The sequence below is a fragment of the Mustela lutreola genome, chromosome 4 (genome assembly GCF_030435805.1).
Source record: "Mustela lutreola isolate mMusLut2 chromosome 4, mMusLut2.pri, whole genome shotgun sequence".
NCBI classification, from domain to species: Eukaryota; Metazoa; Chordata; class Mammalia; order Carnivora; family Mustelidae; genus Mustela; species Mustela lutreola.
Window position 1 is genome coordinate 165,916,069 of NC_081293.1, and position 22,348 is coordinate 165,938,416.

At 37.7% G+C, this 22,348-nt stretch overlaps 1 protein-coding gene across 2 annotated transcripts in view; it reads right to left on the reverse strand.

Annotated features, from left to right (window-relative positions):
* The window catches only part of TMEM168 (transmembrane protein 168), a 30,406-nt gene extending 13,199 nt beyond the window's left edge, over nt 1-17,207 (reverse strand). Inside the window, exons 1-2 of one of the 2 annotated variants that reach the window (XM_059171609.1) lie at nt 17,043-17,207; nt 10,874-12,131 (exon numbers count right to left, since the gene is read on the reverse strand). In XM_059171609.1, the coding sequence (XP_059027592.1) occupies nt 10,874-12,001 (1,128 nt within the window). In that variant the 5' untranslated portion in view covers nt 12,002-12,131; nt 17,043-17,207. Of the gene's footprint in view, nt 1-10,873; nt 12,132-16,664; nt 16,923-17,042 lie in introns of those variants that run through there. The other variant, XM_059171608.1, reaches the window with a different exon arrangement.
* Between the last annotated feature and the right edge of the window lie 5,141 nt (nt 17,208-22,348).

Sequence of the window (22,348 nt, forward strand, 5' to 3'; positions counted from 1 at the left end):
TTGTAAAAATATCCTAAGTTTCTTTTAAACCTTTTTCATTTTATGTTGTTCTATGAATGGAGTGATTTCCATTACATTTTCTGATTATGCACTTCTAGGACATTGACTCTGGTATATTTACATGTTTTTTGTCACCTAAATGTATTAAAAATATATACTCCCACGATACATCATTTATTTCTTCTTATATTACCTACATCCTACAATTCCAAGAAAATTTACATAGTTTTTATAGTGGCTAGGTTAATGGTAACTATCCACAAATCAACTTTTCATGACAGAGTTTACAAGGTTAAAGATGCAGCATAATTCTCACAACTGGTAGGACAGCATTTTCAATTGACTTCCCGGTTAACTCTTAGGTTTGCCAGGTAATCATCTTACCTACAAATACTAATAATTTCATTACTTTCTTTTTCTTCTATACCTTCTATTGCATATGTTGCTCCAAGATAACAAAAAACATTTTGTTTTAGGGGTTTAATTCATCAAAGGATTACTTCTACATTATGTCAGCCATTCATATAAAAGAATTACTAAATAACATGACCAATATGACAACTTGATTATTTCTACCTTTAACTTTATATAACTAGTACTTTTCTGATCAAGATAGCAATGAAAGAAACTACATAATTCACCATGTTATAATTTATAGCAAAAGTCACAAAAACCTTCAGGGCCAGAAAAGTGGTATGTGAAGCAGCTGTGATAAACAGTGGTAAGGATTCTAAAGAGAAAGTGCACTGTTGCCTAAAAGCATACATTTTTTTAAGGCATTTAAAAAAACTGAAGTGTAACTGACACACAGTTGTATTAGTTTCAGGTGTACAACATAGTGATTCAATAATTCCATACATTACTCAGTGCTCACCTGGGTAAGTGTAGTTACCCTACAACATTACCATGATATTATTTATATTCCCTATGCTCTATTTTCATCTCTGTGACTTGTTTATTTTAAAACTGGAAGTTTGTACCTCTTAATCCTGTATATCCCTTTTGCCTATCATCCTACCCACCTCCCCTGTGGCAACCGCCAGTTTGTTAGTTTTGTTTAGATTCCACATATAAGTGAAATCATGCAGTATTTGTCTTTGGTTCACTTATTAAAGGCACATATTTTTAAAAAATAGTTCTGCCTAAATAAAGCTGCTCTACTCAATCTTACAGGCATGTTTTATTCTGCTATAGAGATATAATTACAAAACAGAATTACAAAAAAAAAAGCACCTTCTTAAAAAAAAACAGCACCTTCTAAAAAAAAAAAAAAAGTCCCTGCGCCTTATTCCAAAAATCAGGATACTTTCTAGAAGAATGAGAAGTTCAGTTTTATACACAGCCTTTCTGTACTAAGAGTTAGTAGGAAATTTCATGACATAGATACATAAAGATTTTTCTAAACAAGGAATTTGATATTCTGGAGTGAGGAACTAAATTTTGACATGTAATAGAATGTTGTACCATGAAAAAAATGTTAACTCTTCATTTTGTTTAATCAAACCATTTTCCTTTATTTAAGACTATTCATTAACTTGCTATCTTCCCATCTTCCCTATGTCTTAAAGAGAATGGAAATTCCCATTTCTGAAAGTGGCCCAGACATATTTAAATTTGGCCCTACTTATCAAATTATGTCAAGGGTATATATAGACTAGCCTTTCTTTAAATATTCATATGCATACAATATCAGTGGTTATTACTGACTTCTGTATTACCTTAAAGAATTTTATAAACCAACCAAGTTTTTGACTGTGAAATTGTATCATAGTTTTACCATTAGAAAAAACATTGCATTAATGCAGTTCACTGACAAATTATAAACTATTTAATGATAAACTTCAATTGCAAATCAGTCTGTACATGACTCCAGTAGGAAGCCTTATTAAATAATTTAAAAATCTAATTAAAATGTTAACTGATAGTGGTGTTATTCAATACTCTCATGTCAGTTATACAACACTGATAGTAATATTTAATAGGAATAAATAAGCAGATACTCAAAAGGTTACTGATAATTCATATACAACAGATGATCTGTTATTTTTATGATCTTAGGTGAAAACTGATAATTTTATGTTGTCATTAATTTTTAAGTCAAATTTAACAGAAAACATTAAATATTTGTATTATTTTGAGTAAGCAAGCTTAAACAGTTTTGAGTATACTCTGAAGATAACACATAAATAAAAGTGAGCAGTTTGGCAACACAAAGAATTAGTAATCTTAACTGAACAGATGGTAAATATGTCCAGGGGGAGAAAAAATAAATTTAGGATGTTTTATCCACGTGGCACTTTCAGAAAGCTTCAATTTTACTGGCATGCAAACATTTACAGCTTTAACCGGAAAGTCATTTGTGACTTTGATGTACTCCTCATATTTTAAACAACTCCCTGTAATAAATACGATCAATTTACCTAAACAAAACTATTAAGTATAGGTACGTTTCTTCCTCCATTTCTCCAAATCACACTAAGCTCACTATCAAACTATAGGACATGATGCAAATTTCAAAGCAGGCAGAATCTGAACATACTATCAGACCAATAAACAACTCTAAGTAATATCCTTTGTAGAAAAGTAGTTACTAGCTATTCTCTGTTCAGCTGGGCTTTTGAATCAGGGTCAAAACATTCAACACTTTCATATCATAAAATTTCTCAGATAATCGGAACAAAATCTTTATGTAATATACAGACATGAATGTTGGAATTTCATTTTTAAAAATCTGGCATTTACATAAGAGATAAAATTATTGTTTAGAAGTATTTTCGTAGCGTCATCTTAAGTAAACCAGTCTGAAAAATAGTACACATGGAAGTCTAAAGAAAATGAAGCCCAGGGCGCCTGGGTGGCTCAGTGGGTTAAGCCGCTGCCTTCGGCTCAGGTCATGATCTCAGGGTCCTGGGATCGAGTCCCACATCGGGCTCTCTGCTCAGCAGGGAGCCTGCTTCCCTCTCTCTCTCTCTCTCTGGCTGCCTCTCCATCTACTTGTGATTTCTCTCTGTCAAATAAATAAATAAAATCTTTAAAAAAAAAAAAAGAAAAAAAAGTAAATGAAGCCCAACTAAGAAACAGAATATATAAATGTATTATTAGAAAGCAATATATAAATGAAGGTAACATGCTCTTTAATATGAGAAGCCCATATTTAAGAAACAATGGGCAACCTCCAAAAATTTGCTCAGTAGAGGAAATTTTAAGAACATTAGAAAGCTACCTCAGTTTTAAAGCCAATGATTTCTTTATACAGAGGCAATAGGGTCTAGTGCAAAGGACTTAAGCTTTGGAGTTAGACTGGTTCAAACCTAGCTCAGCCATTTACCATCTGTGAGTACATAAGCAAATTAATTTACCTTTTGAGTCACTATCTATAAAAAGGAACTACTATTTATTTTGTGAGCTTGTTGTATAGATTAGAAATATGTGAACATGGCTAGCACAATAAATGGTAGTTGTAATTTGCAGTGAAGCATTTTTAAATTGAAGTCATTATGAGCAAGACAACAAAAAGCTAAATGACTATTACCATATAGGAGATACTGATGTATAGTTAAGGCTCTAGTAAATGTATTAGGAATCTTTTTTGAGTAATCTCAAATACAGATAGAAAAAAACAGACATTTTTTAGATGATATAGGTAAAACAACAGTGGTATGGGAATCAAACAGGAAGTCCACTGAATTTTACTTTTCCCATGGGCAGAATAAAGAGGTTACATTAAATAATCTCTATGCTCATTTCCAACTCTAAAAATACATGGAACTAAGTAAAGTGGTTAAGTGCTGTGAAGGCAGATTGCCTGGATTCTTACCAGCTCTGCAGCCTTGAGCAAGCTTCCTAATCTCTCCCATGTATTTCTTATCTATGAAATGGGAATAATAACGGTACCCATCTCAGAGTGTCATAAGGATTAAGTAAACACAGAAAGTACATAGAATGATGTAGAGCACATGGACAACAGTTAATAAATAGTAAATCTTATTAAATGGAAAAAATTCTCTGTGGTCATTAACATTTTTAAAAGCTGGAAAATCATCTGGAGAAAAAAGAAAAACCTTGTTTTTACTTCAAGAAAAACAAAATTAGGACCATTGTTGGTTTTTTTAGGGGGAAAAAAGTACTCCTGTTTCATAGTATTCTAGCAGAAATGAAAAAACATCAAATTAAAAGAATGCCCTTAAGCTAAAAAAAAAAAAAAAAAAAAATTAGTGTCCCCCCCACAATCTAGACTAAAATAGCTCAAAACTTTAGAAAGAGAAATGAAACAAAACAAAAAATTATGAAACATGTGCACTTCTAGTTTTGGCAGCAGGTTTGAAAACTCCCTGTTCCCCATGCCAAGTGCAATAATATGGCTGATCCTGCCATCTTGCCAGAAATGAAACTGCTGCATCTGTGGATTTCATCTCTTTATTGGACGTGAGGCTGATCTTGTTCCATCTGTCCCACCCAGTGATTGCCATTGCTCTTCCCTATAGAGAAATCAGCTGTGATTATGGTTTTTCTGGTATGGGTCAAAAGGCTTCCACAAAAAGTTATATCATACTCCCATGGAAACTGCAAATAACAATGGCTGGCAAGGAAAGGCATATAAAATCTCATGTGAATGATATCAGAGAGAATCTCTAAACCAAAGAGTGAGCCATGGGGTATATTCCTTGGGTATCTGGATGTTTTCCTCCCCTTTTATTCTTATATGAATAATCAATTATCACAATTTCTGAAAAACTTATAGCTGAGTAATAATACTAATACCAAATGCTGTGGTATTCAGTCTGTCTCACTGACTTATATTTTTAAAAAACAAGGATAAAAGAGGAAAGCAAATAGTACATTCAATAAACATAATACAAATTGCAGGAAACAACAGCTGCAATGTTCCATTTTAAAGTTAGAATGAGATTATGAATAGAACACAACAAGTTAATGGTAAATTCCAGATTTTTAATGTAAGTGACTTAGAATGATACTACTGACTCATTCTAAGAATGTTGTTAAACTCCGTAAAACTATGGAAAAACAAAGAACAAAGCTATCCATGTGGGATTAGTTAGGATTCTATTCAAATGCAGCCAAAGATTTCTTAGGTAGGACATCAAAAGATTCATAAAAGATAAAAATTGATAAAGTGGACTGTGGCAAAATTTAGAACTTCTGCTCTTCAGAAAACACGGTAAGAGAGAAGCCACACACTAGGAGGAAATATTTCCAAGTCCTATATCTGATAAAGGACTCGTATCTAGACTATATAAAGAATTCTCGGAACTGACTATAAAGAAAGCACACAATCCACATTTTAAAAAATTGCCAAGAGATCTGAATAGGTACTTCACCAGAGAAGACCTACCATAGCAAGTTAAGCACAAAAAAAGATAAACATCAGTAGTTACTGGGGTAATAGAAAATAAGATCACAATGAATTACCACTAGACACCTATTAGAATGGTTGAAAAAACAAAAACAAATAGACAATATCAAGCACTGGTTATTATGTGGAGCAAAAGGAACTCCTAGGGGCACCTGGGTGGCTCAGTGGGTTAAGCCGCTGCCTTCGGCTCAGGTCATGATCTCAGGGTCCTGGGATCGAGTCCCACATCAGGCTCTCTGGTCAGCAGGGAGCCTGCTTTCCTCTCTCTCTCTCTCTCTCTGGCTGCCTCTCCATCTACTTGTGATTTCTCTCTGTCAAATTAATAAATAAAAGCTTTAAAAAAAAAAAAAAAAAGGAACTCCTATACACTGCTGGTTGGAATGCAAAATGGTACAGCCACTCTGAAAACAGTGTGGTAGTTTCTTAAAAGTTAAAATGATTCATGTTTATCACATGACCCAGCAATCCCACACCAAGTAAAATAAAAATTTACCTTAACAAAACACCCCGTCTATGAATGTTTCTAGCAACTTTTATAATTACCAAAAACTAATTTCAGCATCCCTCAACGATTAAACTGTGAGATACCTGTAAAATGCAACACTGCTCTGCAATACAAAGGAATAAACATATACACAACATAGATGAATCTATATAAATTATGCTAAGTGAAAGAAGCCAGATCCCAACAACTATATAATGTACAACTTGTATATGACATTCTGCAAGAGAAAAGTGGCTAGGGACAGAAAACAGATCAGTGGTTGCCAGCTACCGGGATTTGATGACAAAGGAACAGGAGGGAATTCCGAAGAGTAATGCAACTGCTCTATATTTTGACTGTGGTAGTGGTAGTCATACAACTATTTGTGTTTGTCAAAACTGCAAAATTATACACAAAAAAGCATGACTATTACTAAATGCAAATTTTTCCTTAAAAAAAATTTATATATTATTAAGCTAAGTAAAACTAGCAAAACCCAAAACTAACATGCAAATAAGCTTAAAATAAGAAAAAGTAGCTAAGCCCATCTTTGAAAATTAAAGTCCAAGCTACAGTTGTGCTCAAGACAGATTAATCCTATGCTTTTGTTTGATTTCACTCCTCTAGTAGTAAAATAACAGTACATTGGACTGCTTAAAAATATACTTTAAAAAAGCATATTTTTTAAATATAAAAAACCTACTATAAAATATTTTGTTCATTCCAAATGCCTGCTAGGTCATTAACTCAAAGAAATCCATCATTCTACATTCCCAACTGCTCTCTTTATTCTTTCAGCATTTTTTTTTTTTTTTTTTTTTACATTTTTAGACTACCATATCAGAACATTATTCAACTCTACATTTCATCAACTTATTCCAAGTTCTCTTTATATTATACTTCACAACAAGATATTAGGGGGAAAATGCTGTGCTAAGGGTAAGACTCTCACCTTAGGGTCCTTATTTTTGCTCCTAGCTAGCTACACTTGATTTGAGGCTATCTCTACTTTCACTGATTTTATCTTTGGCTGAATGATGTGCTCAAAAGGTTTAAGTAACTTTGTCTTTTTTTTTCCTGCCACACTGGGTCTGTACCCACCCAATCAGTGGAACTATTTTTCCAGTAGAAATCCAATAAAGGAAATTTTAATGAGATAATGGAAAATACCACTTTACATCTGAATTACTCTCACAGAAATGTGAAGAAATGGGTTTATTGTTAAAAATAAAAATGGGTATGGGGCGCCTGGGTGGCTCAGTGGGTTAAAGCCTCTGCCTTCGGCTCAGGTCAAGATCCCAGGGTTCTGGGATCAAGCCCCGCACTGGGCTCTCTGCTCAGCAGGGAGCCTGCTTCCTCCTCTCTCTCTGCCTGCTTATGATCTCCATCTGTCAAATAGATAAATAAAATCTTAAAAAAAAAAAAAAAAAAAAAAACTTCCCTGACAACCGCCTGATCACTAATAAACTAAAAAAAAAAAAAAAAAAATGGGTATATTGTTAAAAAGCTAATCAGTATCTGTATGATTTAGGACTGTTAAACATTGTTCACGTTCTACAAAACAAAATCTAAAGAATTTGAGATAGGGCTTAGGACTTACTTGTATTAACAATGATGTGATGCCAAAAATAGTCCTGGCCTTACAAAACTCTTAATTTTTTGCCTTTCACTATCTAAATTTCTGATGTTTTCATCAGCCAAAAGGGTTGGGACTTTATGTAAATCCAATGGAATATTTCCTAAATTATGTTTCACAGAGAGGTTAACAGGTGCAGTGGGAAGAGGTGGTTAATGAGGAATATGGTCAAGGATTTCCTGGTTAAGTTTGGAAATGTTTCTTTCTTTGACACTTTTTCTCTGAGGACACTCATTAACATCTCACAGAACACCTGGCAGAGCACAGTTTGAGAAATCTTTAAATAGAAGATTAATTAAGCTAAAATTTAACAGCATCGAAGACGCAATGCCTACACCATAGGCAGCAGTTACCAAATAGCGACTAACAATAGACACAACTCAGGTACGATGCATGTTAGTCTTAAAAGCTAAATTAGTACCTTGTTACTCAATGGGTATACTTTTGACCAGGAGTTTCTGTATCACCTTTAACTGTTCAAGCTGTCTCCCAAAATCAATTTCAAACTTCAGAAATATAACGACATCCCCCATATGATTTCAATGCACATTAAAGGTTGAGAAGCACTGGCCTACAATAGGAGTTGGCAAACTTTCTGTAAAGAGCCAGAGAGATACTATTTTAGGTTTTGTGAGCCATGAGGTCTCTGTTGTACTCAACAAGGGTGTTTATTATGATTTAAAAAGGTCTATATGTTAAGAAGGTATAGTAATTAAAGATGTAGATACACACCTGGAACAGAGCCACAAAAATACATGAAACAACAAAATGATACAACTGAAAGGACAAACTCACAATTTATCCACTTACAATGAAGATTTTTAATATTCCTCTCTAAGTCCTAACAGAAATAGACAGAAAATCAGCAAGGATAGAGATTTAGGAAGAAAACCCACCAGCTTGACCTAGCTGGTATTTATAAAATCTCTACCCAGTAGCAGTAGAATGCTCATTCTTTTCAAGTGAACATGGTGTATTCTCCAGAATAAAACATGCCAGGCCCCAAAACAAGTCTTAATAAAAGAACTAAACCATACAAATTATGTTCTCCAATTAGATGTAATTAAATTAGAAATCAATAACAAGGAAATGTGGGAAATCCCTCAAATATCCCATTGTCAGACAACCAATTTAAATAACAAAGGTCAAAGAAGAAATTTCAAGGGTAATTAGAAAATATCTTGTGAGACAGCACACTCCTAGTATAAGATCAGACACACCGATCAATAGAACAAAAAAGAAAGCTCAGAAATAAAGCCTTATATTTCACTGACTTTGGACAAAGGTATCAAGGCAATTCAACAGGGAAAAGGATAGTCTTTTCCCGAAACAATTAGAAAGTCCTATTTTAAAATAATTAGATCTTTACATCATATCATAGACAAAAATTTTTTCAAATTAGATCATACACCTAAATGTAAAAGTTGAAATAATAAAACCACTAGAAGAAAATTGCTATAGAAGAAAAATCTTTGTGACCTAGGATTAAGCAAAGACTTCTTAGATATACTAAAAACACAGTACATAAAGAATAAGTTAATAAATTGGTCTTCATGGAATTAAAAACCTATACTCTTCAAACTGTCATTAAGAAAAAAGGTCTGGAAATAATTTAGTACTATGCAGATAATGTATGTAGGTAATAACAAAGAATGAGCAAGCCTAATCTTAAAAAAAAAAAAAAAAAAAGGATAACTCACAGACTGGGAGAAAACATTTCCCAATCATCTGACCAATGCCCTTATCCAGAATATAAAAAGGACCCTTAAAGTTCAATCATAAGTAGAGAAGTAACTCAATTTACAATGGGTAAAAGATTCAGATATTTCAAAAACAAAGATAAGTGAATGACTAATACACATTAAATGATGCTCAACATCATTAGTCATTAGAGACATACAAAATAAAACCACAATGAGATAGCACTCCACACCCAAATTGAGAGGCATTCTCAAATACATCAACATTAAAATAAGAATAGAACGGAAGGACAGAAGCTGGAAACTGATTCTCTGATTTTTGCTGACCTAGTCTTTGGAAAGCTTTTGTGTACTTGCAATGGTGCACACACAATATTTGAAGACCACTGGTATAAGAAAATAAGAAAGATATGGTGGCTTAGACAATAACTGGTTCACAGGACTTGATGCTCTGGAAAGGTGTCAAGCATGAATGAGGCTGATGCAGGGGCGGGGTTGGTTAGGGCTGGAAAAGGACCTAACAGGAAAAGGTGAAGGAAGGAAACAGAACTCTTAAGAGTTTCTGACATCATCCTCCATCATCATCATCTGGATTCTGACAGTCCCCGGAACTAGCAAGTAAAGTGAGGAAGATAGCCTCAGGCAACACCCACAATGTTTTTTTATCATTTACTCGACTCCCACACAAGCTCTCTGCCCTAGCCCACATGGACAAAAAGGTACCATGCCCAGGCAAGTCTCCACATCTCCCTTCAAACACTCACATCTAAAAATCACTGTGTAGCAAGTAACTGAACCAAAGCAGAAAACTGTACCAAGCACAGGGGACCGTACTTTTCCCCCTACACCTTAATCTGATGTACTCAAATTACATTTCTCATGCCGTATTAATTATTTACATGCTGCCTCTTCTCAAGCCCATTAGAGATTGTGGCTTAAGACAGACATTTCTTATTCATCTTGTAATCTTCAGCAGCCAGTACAATATATGACATATCCTGTAGTCAATGAAATTCAAATAGAAGACTAGGCTTGTTAATATTATAAATATAAATTCCAACCATGCAATTTAAATATCTTTGTCTACAAAAGAACTTCTAAATTTCTTTAACATATCATGGGCAGCAAATGTATTGTAAAACTCAATTTTTCTTTCTTATGAGAGCCACTCATCTAATAAAGAACCTGATACATTATATATCTAATCACCTTTGACATAAATGGGAAGTGGCTATATAAAAGAAATGTGAAAGACCACTGGACTAGAGAAGCTGGGTAACCTGGTTAGGGCTAGTCCCAGAGTCTCTAAATGTTGTCTTCTCAGGCATTCAAGTTTCCTAACCTGTAGGATTAATGTGCAATTTTTAAGCACCCTTCAAATGTTAATATTTAAGGATCTTTAATCTCTCAGTGTTTAACTAATAAACAATTGGAAGGCAGGAGCATTTCACTTGCTGAGTATTCCTAACATTTTGGTATCTCTTTGCTAGAGATAAAACTAAATTATACTGTCAATATTCATTCAGTACTTCAAATCCATGAACAAAAACAAGCATCACAAAAGAGTCTCCTTTTGAAATTGGGAACGTCACTTTTTGATTCTAATAATTTAACTCTTGAAGCAAGCATTTAATCACACGTCATAGGCACTGACATAATAAAACAAACTATATGCTTACCTGCCAGGAAACTGCTCCTAAAATCGCTGTTGCAAGAAGACTGAAAAAAACTAACTGCTCTGAAATTAAGCAAAAGTGACGCATTCCTTTGGATGCCATGATTCTATCAAGGCTATTGTTATCTACCCTGTGGGTGAAATATACTTTATGGCAGTCATTTAATTTGGTATGGAATCCCCAAAGAGTTAAGAGAAAAATAATATGGCAAATCATCCAGAAAATTCCAAAAATGGAAAAGCCTGGAATTACAAAATACCAGAGGTGAGTGTCTCTGAGTTTAAATGCTGAAAGAATAAAAAAGGTAAGCTCAATCATTCCTGTGAAAACCACTGAAAGTCTTCTGCATATTCTTCCGCGGTACAAAAAGGGTTTCCACCTTTCAGTCACTGAAAGTCCACTAAAATAAATGTCAAGGAAAGGGTCAGTTATCAGGCAGATAAAAAAACATGCAAAAGCAACTGGATTTTTAGGAGTTTCCAATGAGGAGAAAAACAGCAAGACTGCAAAAATAACTAAGTTTGGAATAGCTAAGAAAGACTTCATTCTCAGGTCAATAATCAGCATGGCCAAAGCTACAACAAGTAAAATGACACTCAGAGACTTCTCTACCAACATGGTTGTGCTGGCAATAGCAAATCCAACAAGTTCCAGAAATTCAACTGTGGTTAGTAAAGTGGGTCGATGACGGACATATCCAGAAATTCTCTCCACCAAAGCACATAATATCCTTAATACTATGGAAGTTAGAAGCAAATATTTGGTTGATTCTTCTTTCACGTCATTTTTAAAGGATGAATTGTCAAGAAAACATAGGAGGCCAAGCAAGAATCCAAACCAAAGATTGGAGAGACTTAAACTTGCTGCTTCCATTGAAAAATAATAATAGAGTATGCTGGCAATTCCAAGAACGAAAAGACCAAGAATAAAAATTACCAAAATTAAGGAATTTGCTGTTTTTTCCCATCTTACATAAAGACCTAAGCATATAGCAACCAATAAATTGATTCTGGCTAAATAGCCAAGATAACGCACTGAAGAATGCATATTCACTTCTCTGTTGACTTCTTCCAGTCTTGTCATTGCTAAATACAGACAATGACTAAAGCAGTAACGCAGTGATTTACACATGTAATCTGGCAATTTGGGCTTTCTCCCCGTGGTAGAAAAATTAACTGCTTGATTTTCATCCAGCAAATCCAACGTATCCGTAACTCCTATTTCAACATTTCCTCTTGGTGGAATTTTTGTTTATAGTGGTCTAGAAAGAAGAAAAAATATGTCAGTGTTAATTTTATATAATTTATCTGTTATATCTCTCTTCTTTGTACAAAATAATAAGTCAGAAATAAAGTTTCTTCTGGAAACTCAATTTTAAATTTGACTTGCACGTATTTTAATTGTAATTGTTTTTGGTTTAAAAACTCAGTTTATCCAAATAAAAATGACAGCGTCTTCTATTTAACATATGCTAAGAAGTATGACTAAATCACCATCAGTGAAACTGTTTTTCCAAAGACTAAGCCATTCTTACTTCAGTGGTTGGTTTTTCAACTACTATGTGCAAATGTGAGATTCCCAACCTGGCTTAGATTGTAGAAGATGGATTTGGCACCATCTAAAACTACTCAGCAGCTAACCGAATGATTTATGTCTAATTTGAAAAGCACCAGTATCCAATAATAGCAACTGTTCCTACCTGCCTAAAATCCTCTCCATCTTTTTACAAGGCAGCTCTAACAGGCTATAAAATTTTAGTCTTTACATTGTTTAACTAATAAACTTACCAGAAGTAAAGCTTAACTGTATCAAAGTGCATCCCTAAAGCTAACCCATAATTTTCCCTGTACTTTTAGCACTACTAAATTACTTGGATTATCAAACCTTTCTAGATCTAAATACTATCTCTGTAGCAAACCACTTCCTGAACTTTCTAGTCAAAATTGTAAAGTGAGAATGCTAACCAATATTTACTGTAAATTAAACTTTATACTTTTACTTTTAAAAAGTTAACAATTATTTGCTAAAAAACTCAGATAATTATTTTAATCTTTGCGTGCCCCCACAAATTGCACTTAAAACATGACAGTGGTCAAAAAGTGCTTTACCTATCTACCAGATAATTCTTCAAAGTTTCTGGTATACTGTTTCAGAACTGATCCATTCAACAGCTCACAGTCACACTAAATATCCACAGAGAATTCAACCAGACAAAAATTCAAAAAATGACTTGTTTGTAATCAGCTTATTATATTTTTTTAATAGTAGGAAACATGAGGGGTGCCTGGGTGGCTCAGTCCATTATCGTCTACCTTCAGCTCAGGTCATAATCCCCTGGTCCTGGGATTGAGCCCGCACTGGGCTCCTTGCTTTGCAGGGAGCCCAGTTCTCACTCACTTTTCTCCCTCTGCCTGTAGATCCCCCTGCTTATGTGCCTTCTCTCTCTGACAAATAAAATCTTGAAAAAAAAAAAATAGTAGGACACTAAAAGAAAGACTTGACAGAAATATGATAACCTGGAATTAACCCTTAATTAGCCATTTGGTTAGAGAAGAATTTTACTGAGTGACAATCTTAAAGTCTCTGGGATGTTCTAAGTACTATTACTAATTCTACTTCAACAAGGATTTTTTTTTTTTTTTTTTTTACAAATAAGCCTACTTAAGTATCCTGATTTTCCTCAATTACATTTTCACCCAATCATTTCTTAAGATACCATACACTGCTAAAGAAAATATCTGCCTTTGGTACATTTTGGCTTTACCTGTTTTGCCTATATGTTAGACATTGATAAAAATCTAGAGGGCTTTGCATTTTTTTAAACATCACTCCTGTAATATAATCGTTCAATAAATACGCTGGAATATAGATCCTCAAAGGGTTGTTGGCACGGTCTGGACTTAGACAACTGAACACTGCTAAAGAAAAAAAATAATCACACACCAGGCTCAATGGCTGCCACTCAGTTCATGAGACATCGTTCTGTTTCTTTGGTCACCACTCTCCCATTCTTTTTGACTATCCAACCTCTTCCTTATTCTCAAATCTCTGACACCCACTTCCCACTCACTGCACTCTCACTAGATGACTGCCTCCAACAGAGTTGTCAGAAGAGAGCTTACTTGAGTTTCCAACACCACAAACCCACCTCTACCGACATCTGCTGATACAGGGCAAGAAGGGTATCCCTTCCCTATCCAAGACTAAATCTTTCAGCCATACTGGATAACTTTTCCCCTCTACCCCTTCAGAACTTCACAATCTCCTCGCTCTTCAAACTCCCACTCTTTCTTATCCATTAGCACTTAAATATTTGCAAAGCTCTTTTTAAAAATACAAGAAAAAAAAAAAAACCCAACCAGAAACAAAACCAATCTTCATGCACCCCCATATTCTCTTCCAAGTTCAATCTTCTATCCTCTTTTGACAGCTACTATTTGATTGCTTCACCTCCCACACCACTCAACAATGGTTCCCACCATACGACAAACTGCTCTGCCAAATTCTAAAATGACCTATAAGCTCCTAAAAACAATGCATCCTTTTTACTTATTATCCTGCACTTTCTTCAAGCAACCTTTGACACTGTAGGCTTCTCTCGATTTCTGAAACCTAACTTTCCTTAAGCTTTCAAAGACCAACATTCAGATTTTCTTCCTAATTTAGTGACCTCTCCTCCTCTGTCTTCTTGCAGACTCTTGATTCTCAATCCATTTCTTAGATGTTCAATCCCAGGCCTAGGCTTTTCTCTCATTGTATACTTTCTATGAGCAATCTCATCTATTTCCATGTCTTCAATTATTCTCTCTCCTTAATGATATACATATATCAATCTACCTGACAGATATAAAAGCACCAACTCTCTTAGAGGTAAAATGCTAGAAAAATGGTAAACAAGGATGCCTGGGTGGCTCAGTCAGTTAAGTGGCTACTTCAGCTCAGGTCATGATCTCGGGGTCCTGGGATTGAGCCCCACATCCGACTCCTTGATCAGTGGGAATCTGCTTCTCCTTCTACTCTCACTGTGCTCGTGCTCTTTCTTGCAAACAAATAATTTGAAAAAAGGTAAACATGTAAATTATACCCATAACATCCATATTATAGAATATATATTACCACACTGTCAAAATCAACATGTAGAATATTTCTAAATGGCTAATTTACAAGTCTTTCCACATTCTGAACTTCTTCCAAGGACAAACTGAATCAGAGAGTAGAACAACAAAGCATCACAGACTTTTCAACTGGTCTGCCATTACTTGATTCAATGAGAAATTACTTGCCAGAGAGAGAAAAATGGAGCACAGAAGAGTCAATAGACATAGGGGAACTCCCAGAATCTGTTTTATATAACCCCGCATACTACTCTAACCCTCCTCTCCTTCACCACCTATATTGAGTCCTCACCAAGTCCCATCCACTCGTCTTCCTATACATATCTTAAATGTTTCTATTTCCATCCCCAAAGTCAAAATCCCAATTTTGGCCACCATCATGTCATGCTTGAATGTCTCCCTATATCTACCACGGCTCTCTCCAAGAAGTGTCCCTTGTAAAATAAAAAAAAAATTGTTAGTTCACTCTGTTATATAAAAACCCTCCAATCTCTTCCCATCATCTTAAGCAATAAAGCCTAAACTCCTTAAAACGCCTTATAAGGCCTCTGGATATGAATAGCTTTCCTACTGCATCTTTTTTCCTCTTAGACTTTGTATTCCAGCAGTACTGACCTTTCAATTCTGAAGTCTATCACTGCTATCCCCTTTGCAGGTACACTTCTTCCCTCTTCCTAGACCCATCCCGGTCCTCATACCTGGCTCACTCCTACTCTTCAAGTCTCACTAAAATCACTTTCTTGGTGAGATTACCCCTGACTCATTTATATGATCCCTGCACTTCTTCTATAATAAGAAAATGCTGATTCTCATTTGTTTAAGGTCTGCATTCCCTACTACATCAATAAGGTCTCTGAAAGTTGGGCTTTAATACTGTGTACTCATGTCTTAGCAGAAAATTTGGCACCAAGTAGATATTCAACAAGCACCTGTGTAAGAAACTGAGACTAATACAGAAATAATTATATTTAATAACAATGCCAGTTATTGGATGCTTATTAACGTAAGAGAATAAAGTGTAATATCCCACAGCTCATAAGTAACAGAACTAAGAAGAGTCCATGAATGTTTGGCCTCTTTCTCTTTTCGCCTACTTCAGCCTTCACTTAATTCCTCCAAATTCCTCCAAACCAGTTAGTTCTCTTCCGTGACCTACCTCTAAGGAATGGCTCACTAGAGCCACTACATACACACTCTATCACCTCCATCAGCTTTGGACTCAGAAACTATTTCCGTCCCATCTAGGAGAGACGTCAAAACCTGAAAGAACCATACGGAGCACCCAAGGTCGGGGAATTCCCGTGCTTTGATTCTATGAACTCATGTTAACTCTTTGGGCCCATTACAAACGAGGACAATGTCAACTTAAATATTCAATCTCTTAGTACTGGGGCAACAAGAGCAATTCTTCCAGAAAGAACCTGCCTGTTCTCTACCACCCCTCTACTTTGGGAGAAGGCAACCATAACTGGGGGCCCAACTGCCTGGGGTACCACGGGGGATATGGAGCACCCCACCTTTCATCCTCAAACCCCACCGTCAACTACTCCCGGGTCAGGTATCACCAGCTCTCCCCCGGGTGACCGGCTGTGCGGAGCTAGGCTCTCGAAATATGCAGAGCCCTGGGCAGCGTCTGTGCTCAGGTCTTGCCACCCCGCTGTTCACCCCGACCCCCCTACCTGACTCGGCCGCCGCCACCAACGCTCTCTCAACCCCCCCGAGTCGGCTCTGGGGCCAATACAGTAAAGGGAGGGCCCTTGGGGCTGAGCATGCGACTCGGCGCTGGGAGGTGGCACGCCGGGGAGTGGGGGGTCGAGGGCCGGAGGCCACAGGCACTAACACAGGCCAGCCTCGTTGGAAACTTTCTCCGTTACCGGTTCGACCGCGGCCGCCATGTTCCTGCCGCCGAATCCACGACGGTACGGAACGCCGCCGGGGTCAAACCGCGCAGCGCGCTTCCTCCCTGAGGCCCGGCCCCCTCCCCGCCCAAACTGTCCGTGCCGCCGCCGCCGCGGCAGGTGTGCCTTGCGTTGCGATAGCACTCACGCACCCCCTACCTAGGGTGCCTACTGAGTCCAGTTTCCTTCGCCTTCTGGGACTTAGGATCGGCGGGCCAACAGGGAGCGGGAGGACCACCAAGGATCACGTAGACCGTGACCGTGAGGCCTCTAGGCCGCCGCCGGGAGCTGGACCGAAACTGGGCCAGGACCGGCGGGACGGTCCGCACGTGGGCTGTAAATACCGCAGGAGGCGTTGCTGTTCTTCGGTACCTATGGCATAATGCGTGGCTTTGTGTCCGCCGGACTAGCTGAAGCCCAAGCTCCTTAGGCTCGCCTGCAAAGCCCTTCTCCCCTCCTTTTCTAATGAAGTCTCCTTTTAAAAAATCACCGCCTGGGTCTTCACTCCACCGACACAGCACTGAGCTCCCCAAGCCTGGCTTGTTCCTTTCCCCTTCTTCCACCTCCCCTTAGACGTTCACCAACCTTGTTCTTCTTATTATTTTTTAATTTTTCATTTTTAAAATTAACATGTAATGTATTATTGGCTTTAGGGGTACCGGTCTGTGATTAATCAGTCGCCCAGGCCTGATTCTTATTTGTACTCGAACAAACTGAATAAATGTAAGGGAGGCAGCGCTTCACAACAGCGGAGTCCGGTGGTTTTGGAGTTTGGATCCTGGTTCTTCCTCTTTTCTATGTGCAACCGGTGTTGGTCTGTTAAAAAAAAAAAAAAAAAAAGGTAACTAAACCTTCCTTGCAAAGATATTGTGTAAATAGTATTTTTTTTTTTCTGGCAGAAGGTAGGCCTTCAAAAAACTATGAATTCCTTTCCCCTTTCTAAGAAGCCCTCCCTTTCTGCCTGTCTTCTATCTCTTCCATCATTTTCTGCTCCTTGTAGCTCTTAGGTCAGTTAATCTCTCTGAACCCCAGTTTTCTCATGTGTTAATAACACCCACCTCACAGGGCTGTCTGTTGTAGGGATTAAATGAAATCATGTATGTAAACAAATACCTTAAAACTTTAAGATGTTTTATCCACTTTAGGACAAAGCTCAAAATCCTTTAACAGGTATGGACAAGTTCTGTAGCCTGGCCCTTTTTTTACCTCCAGCTTGACTCCCACAACACTCCCCCAGTTGTCTGCACCCTAGTCTGCTTTCATTTCCTCAAATGCCAGGGCATGTCCAGTTTTGCTCAAGATTAAATCGACTTGGTGTGCTACAATAGTTGTTACTTAAACATGTGTTAAATAAAATGATAGAACACAATAGACCTCCAACAATCATTAGTTCTCTCCCATTTATTTTCTGTTAGTATCATCTATACTTTTATATCAACGATACTTTATTCTTATTTTTGCTGTGAATTTCTTCATTTTCATTTAATAGATGTTAGGGGGTTGGGGTAGGCAGCAGATCAATAGTGATAAAGAACTCTCAGACTCAGATTCCTCCTATGTAAATAAGAAGTGTGAGACTCTGTCCAGACTCCTGTCTTGACTCTAAAAGCAGTCACTAGCCAATTCCCAAATCTGTAACTGTCTTTGCAGAACACCTGTCACATTTCCAACTACCTACTAGATGTTTCTACTTGAGTACATTGCCATCACTTCTAATTCAATTTCCTTTTAATTAAATTTATTTATACATATATAATTTGTGGGTTGGTTGGTTGGTTTTGTGTTCCCACCACCATTCTGTGTTTGGAGAATTCCCCACCTTAGGAGTCTAGTGGCTGAATCTGAAATGCTACATTCTTGTTCTACCAGTCATGTACACCAGCTGGGAGCTGTGGGACTCAAAAAAGCAAACACAGAAAGCCATGCTTCCTGAGTAACTGCAGAAGCATAGCGAGGTAGGCTCCTGGGACAATAGAGTGGTTTTAGCAGCTGGCCTCCAGCATCCAGGGTTAGTGGTGTCAGTGACTAAAGCTTCCTGCACATGCCTACAGCAACCCTAAAGCGGTCTCCCATCAGTTCAGTGTGTGTTGTCACTGGTTGTACTCTCTGACCACGCAGGTCCAAGCTTTGTTTCCAGCCATCCTCTGAGCTACCCCAGTATCCTCCAATAAATTTGTTTTTGGCTGAAATCAGCCACAGCTGTTTCCTGTTCCTTAGCATGAAGGTCTCTCATTAAAACAGTGCTTTTTCATCTTCCTCAAACATGATCCACAGCCTTGTGACCTTGAAACTATCTTTGATGCTTGTTATCTTGTCAGTATACTTCAGAATACTTCAGTGAGATGTGTATGTGTTTGAGAGTTAACTTTCATCTGCACACTCCAGGGTGGATAATTAGCATTTGAAAGACTAATCAGGAATCTTCACTATAAAGTTGGATGCATAAACGCTTCCATGATCACTGTTAATCTGCACTAGAGGTATGTTAATTAACATAAAAGATGATAAATAATTTTTCATTGTGGAAATAACAGGTGTTCAAGATATGTGGCTGGCTAGAATGTTGTACAGGCACTTTTGTTCTTGCCTAAATGGAGTATGTGTAAGAAGCTTCTGAATGTGGCCTACTGACAGCTTCAGAATGGCTCCCGAATCTAGAACGCTGTTTAGTACTGTGGCACGAAATATTTTTTGTGTAGTGTTTTGTTTTGTTTGTGTGTGTGTGTGTCTGCTTGTTGATAAATATTCATCTGTGCAGTTGTATGAAGTCTGAGACTGGGTTTCACGCGAGGACACCACCTAGTAGTCCAGGGAGAGGGGAGCTCTCATCCATCGTTAGTTGCTGAAGGCTGCCAGTATCGACTAGAAGAACCTGACCATTGTGAAGGCCAAGTATTGTTCGTCTTCATTCACTCCACTTCTTAATCATTTCTTTTCAAAATTCCACTGTCACTACCCTAGTTGAGGTCCTAACCCCTGAATTACTTAAGCAACTTCTGCGGTTTGTCCTTTCAAAGCCAGCCTCACCCCCGTCTAATCCATTACCGTAACTGATACTCTCAGAGCGCCATTCTGTGTCACTTCTTAGATTAAAGCCAGTGACTTCTGCAGGCTACAGGATCAAGTCCAACCCCCTTCTCCTGGCACCTGAGGCCCTCCAAAGATGAACTAAACACCACTCTGCCTGGCAACATTTATCCTGAAATTAGAAGAATTAGGGCCAGTTCCTGACATCTGGCACATCCTCAGCCAGACACCTGGCTCTCAAGCAGCCGCTTCGGAACTGCCTCAGTGACAGGAGAGCTCCAGCTGCTGTTACCAATGGCAGTGTCCTGATCCTAATGGCAGGAACAGCCATTCTTCAACCCTCGTTTCCATGCAGGCATGGTGTGTGCGCTCCAGGCCGAATATCTCACCCAGAGGAATTATGTCAGTCTAGGAACACCTGTGGAAATACCTTTTTTTCCCTTAAATCAAGGGAGGAGGGGAGGCAGAACCTGGGGCAGGATAAATGGATGATGATTTCTATTTCAGTCCTCTCTGGCAGGGAGTCACAGAGGAGTCCTACATTGTTTCTTCCCATCTTCTTTCTTGTTTTTCCTCCTACTTCTTTCCAATCTCCAGAGCTGAACCAACTCAGGATCTTCATACATGATCTGCTGGGTCTACTCCCTTGTTATTTCTGTGTAGTACTTTGAGATTACAAAGTGCTTTCACCTATGTGCTATCATTCAATCTCTGTAAAAGCTGATGATGTAAATATCACCATCATCATTTTACAGGTAAAATAACCAAGGTCCAGAGAAAGTACACTGTCCTGAGCAGTGGCTTAAACCTCAATCTTTCCGCTTCAAGTCATCAAGTGCAACTTTCTAAATATCATTTCCCTCTGGGGGGGAACACAGGTATTTCTGTCTCATTATTACTATAAACAGTAAGCAGGAAAATGTTACAGTGTTCAGTTCTGGCATACTCCTCAGAATCCTCTGGAAGATTCTTAACCTCCCATACCCAGGCCCAGTGCAGATCAATTAAACCAGTCTTCTGTGGAGTGAGTCCCAGGTAGATGGTGTGTTTTATTAAAGATTCTTCCTGCCCTGCTGGGTGCCTCCCCCACTCCCCAGTGATTCTAATGTAAAGCAAGTTTTGAGAACCACTGGGTTATTGATATCAGTGCAGTGGTTCTACAAGTGTGGTTCCCTAGGCCAGAGGTATCAGCATCATCTGGAAACTAGTTAGAAATGCAAATTATCAGCCCCACCCTCCAGATCTACTGAATCAGAAATTCTAAGGGTAGAGCCCAGATTTTAGGATTAGGTGCATATATCAAAAAGCTCAACAACCATGGCTTAATACCAGTTTATTTTTCACATAAAAAGTCTAGAGATAGGTATTCTAGAGCAGATGTGGTGTTTCTTGGTGTTAAAGATCCTGATTTCTTTTCTCTTATTTCCCTTCCACTAAGAACATGGCTTCCTCCTCATAGTGCAAGATGTCTGCTTCATTTCCAGCCATCACTTCTGAATTCTAGTCAAGAGAAAGGAGGGACTACAAGAGGCAAGTGTAGTCCCCCACCCTTACTTTAGACACTTCTTGGACTTACATGAAACACTTCAGCTTAACATCACTTTGACTGGTATTTAGTATTTATAGAATCTGGAGAAGTGGTAAATTTGGGGGTAGTTATATGCCCATCTAAAAATCACAGTTCTTGGGGCGCCTGGGTGGCACATCTGACTTCAGCTCAGGTCATGATACCAGGGTCCTGGGATGGCTCACCGCTAAGCTCTCAGTGTGGAGTCTGCTTATCCCTCTCCCTCTGTCCCTACCCCACCTCCATACTCTCTCTCCCTCTCTCTCAAATCAAGAAAAAAAATCTTTAAATAATCAGAATTCTCTTTTACAAAGAAGGAAGCCGAAATCAGGATGGCAGCAAGCAGTGTTTTTCCTTACACCCCAAATTCTTAAGTCAGATAATAGGTGTTATTATTGTCCGAACCCCTTTTGACTTGCCCTTTCAACTAAGGCAGCTTCTCTCGTTAGCATTTTACACTGTATTAACCATGGCAAATATTGCATCATGTAGCTCAGCCATGATTTAGTTAACCTTTTCCTTAATTTGGGAAATTTAGAATATTTTTGATTTGATCAAATTCTGCAACTTAGGTTTATTGCACTTGTGATATGTTACACTTCTGACCATCCTTTCGGAATAGATTCCTAATAGGTTAAAGAATATGAACATTTTTAAGGCTCTTAATTCTTACGGCTGATTTTCTTACCAGAAAGAAACCATTCTGTGGTCCCGCTGTCAATTAACTAAACTTTTGGCAACAGAAAACTTTGTCTTTAAATTTTTTTTTATTTTACAGTATTTAACATTTTAAAAATAACCTTTTCTCACAAAACAAACTGAGGGTTGCTGGGGGGAGGGGGTTTGGGAGAAGGGGGTGGGATTATGGACA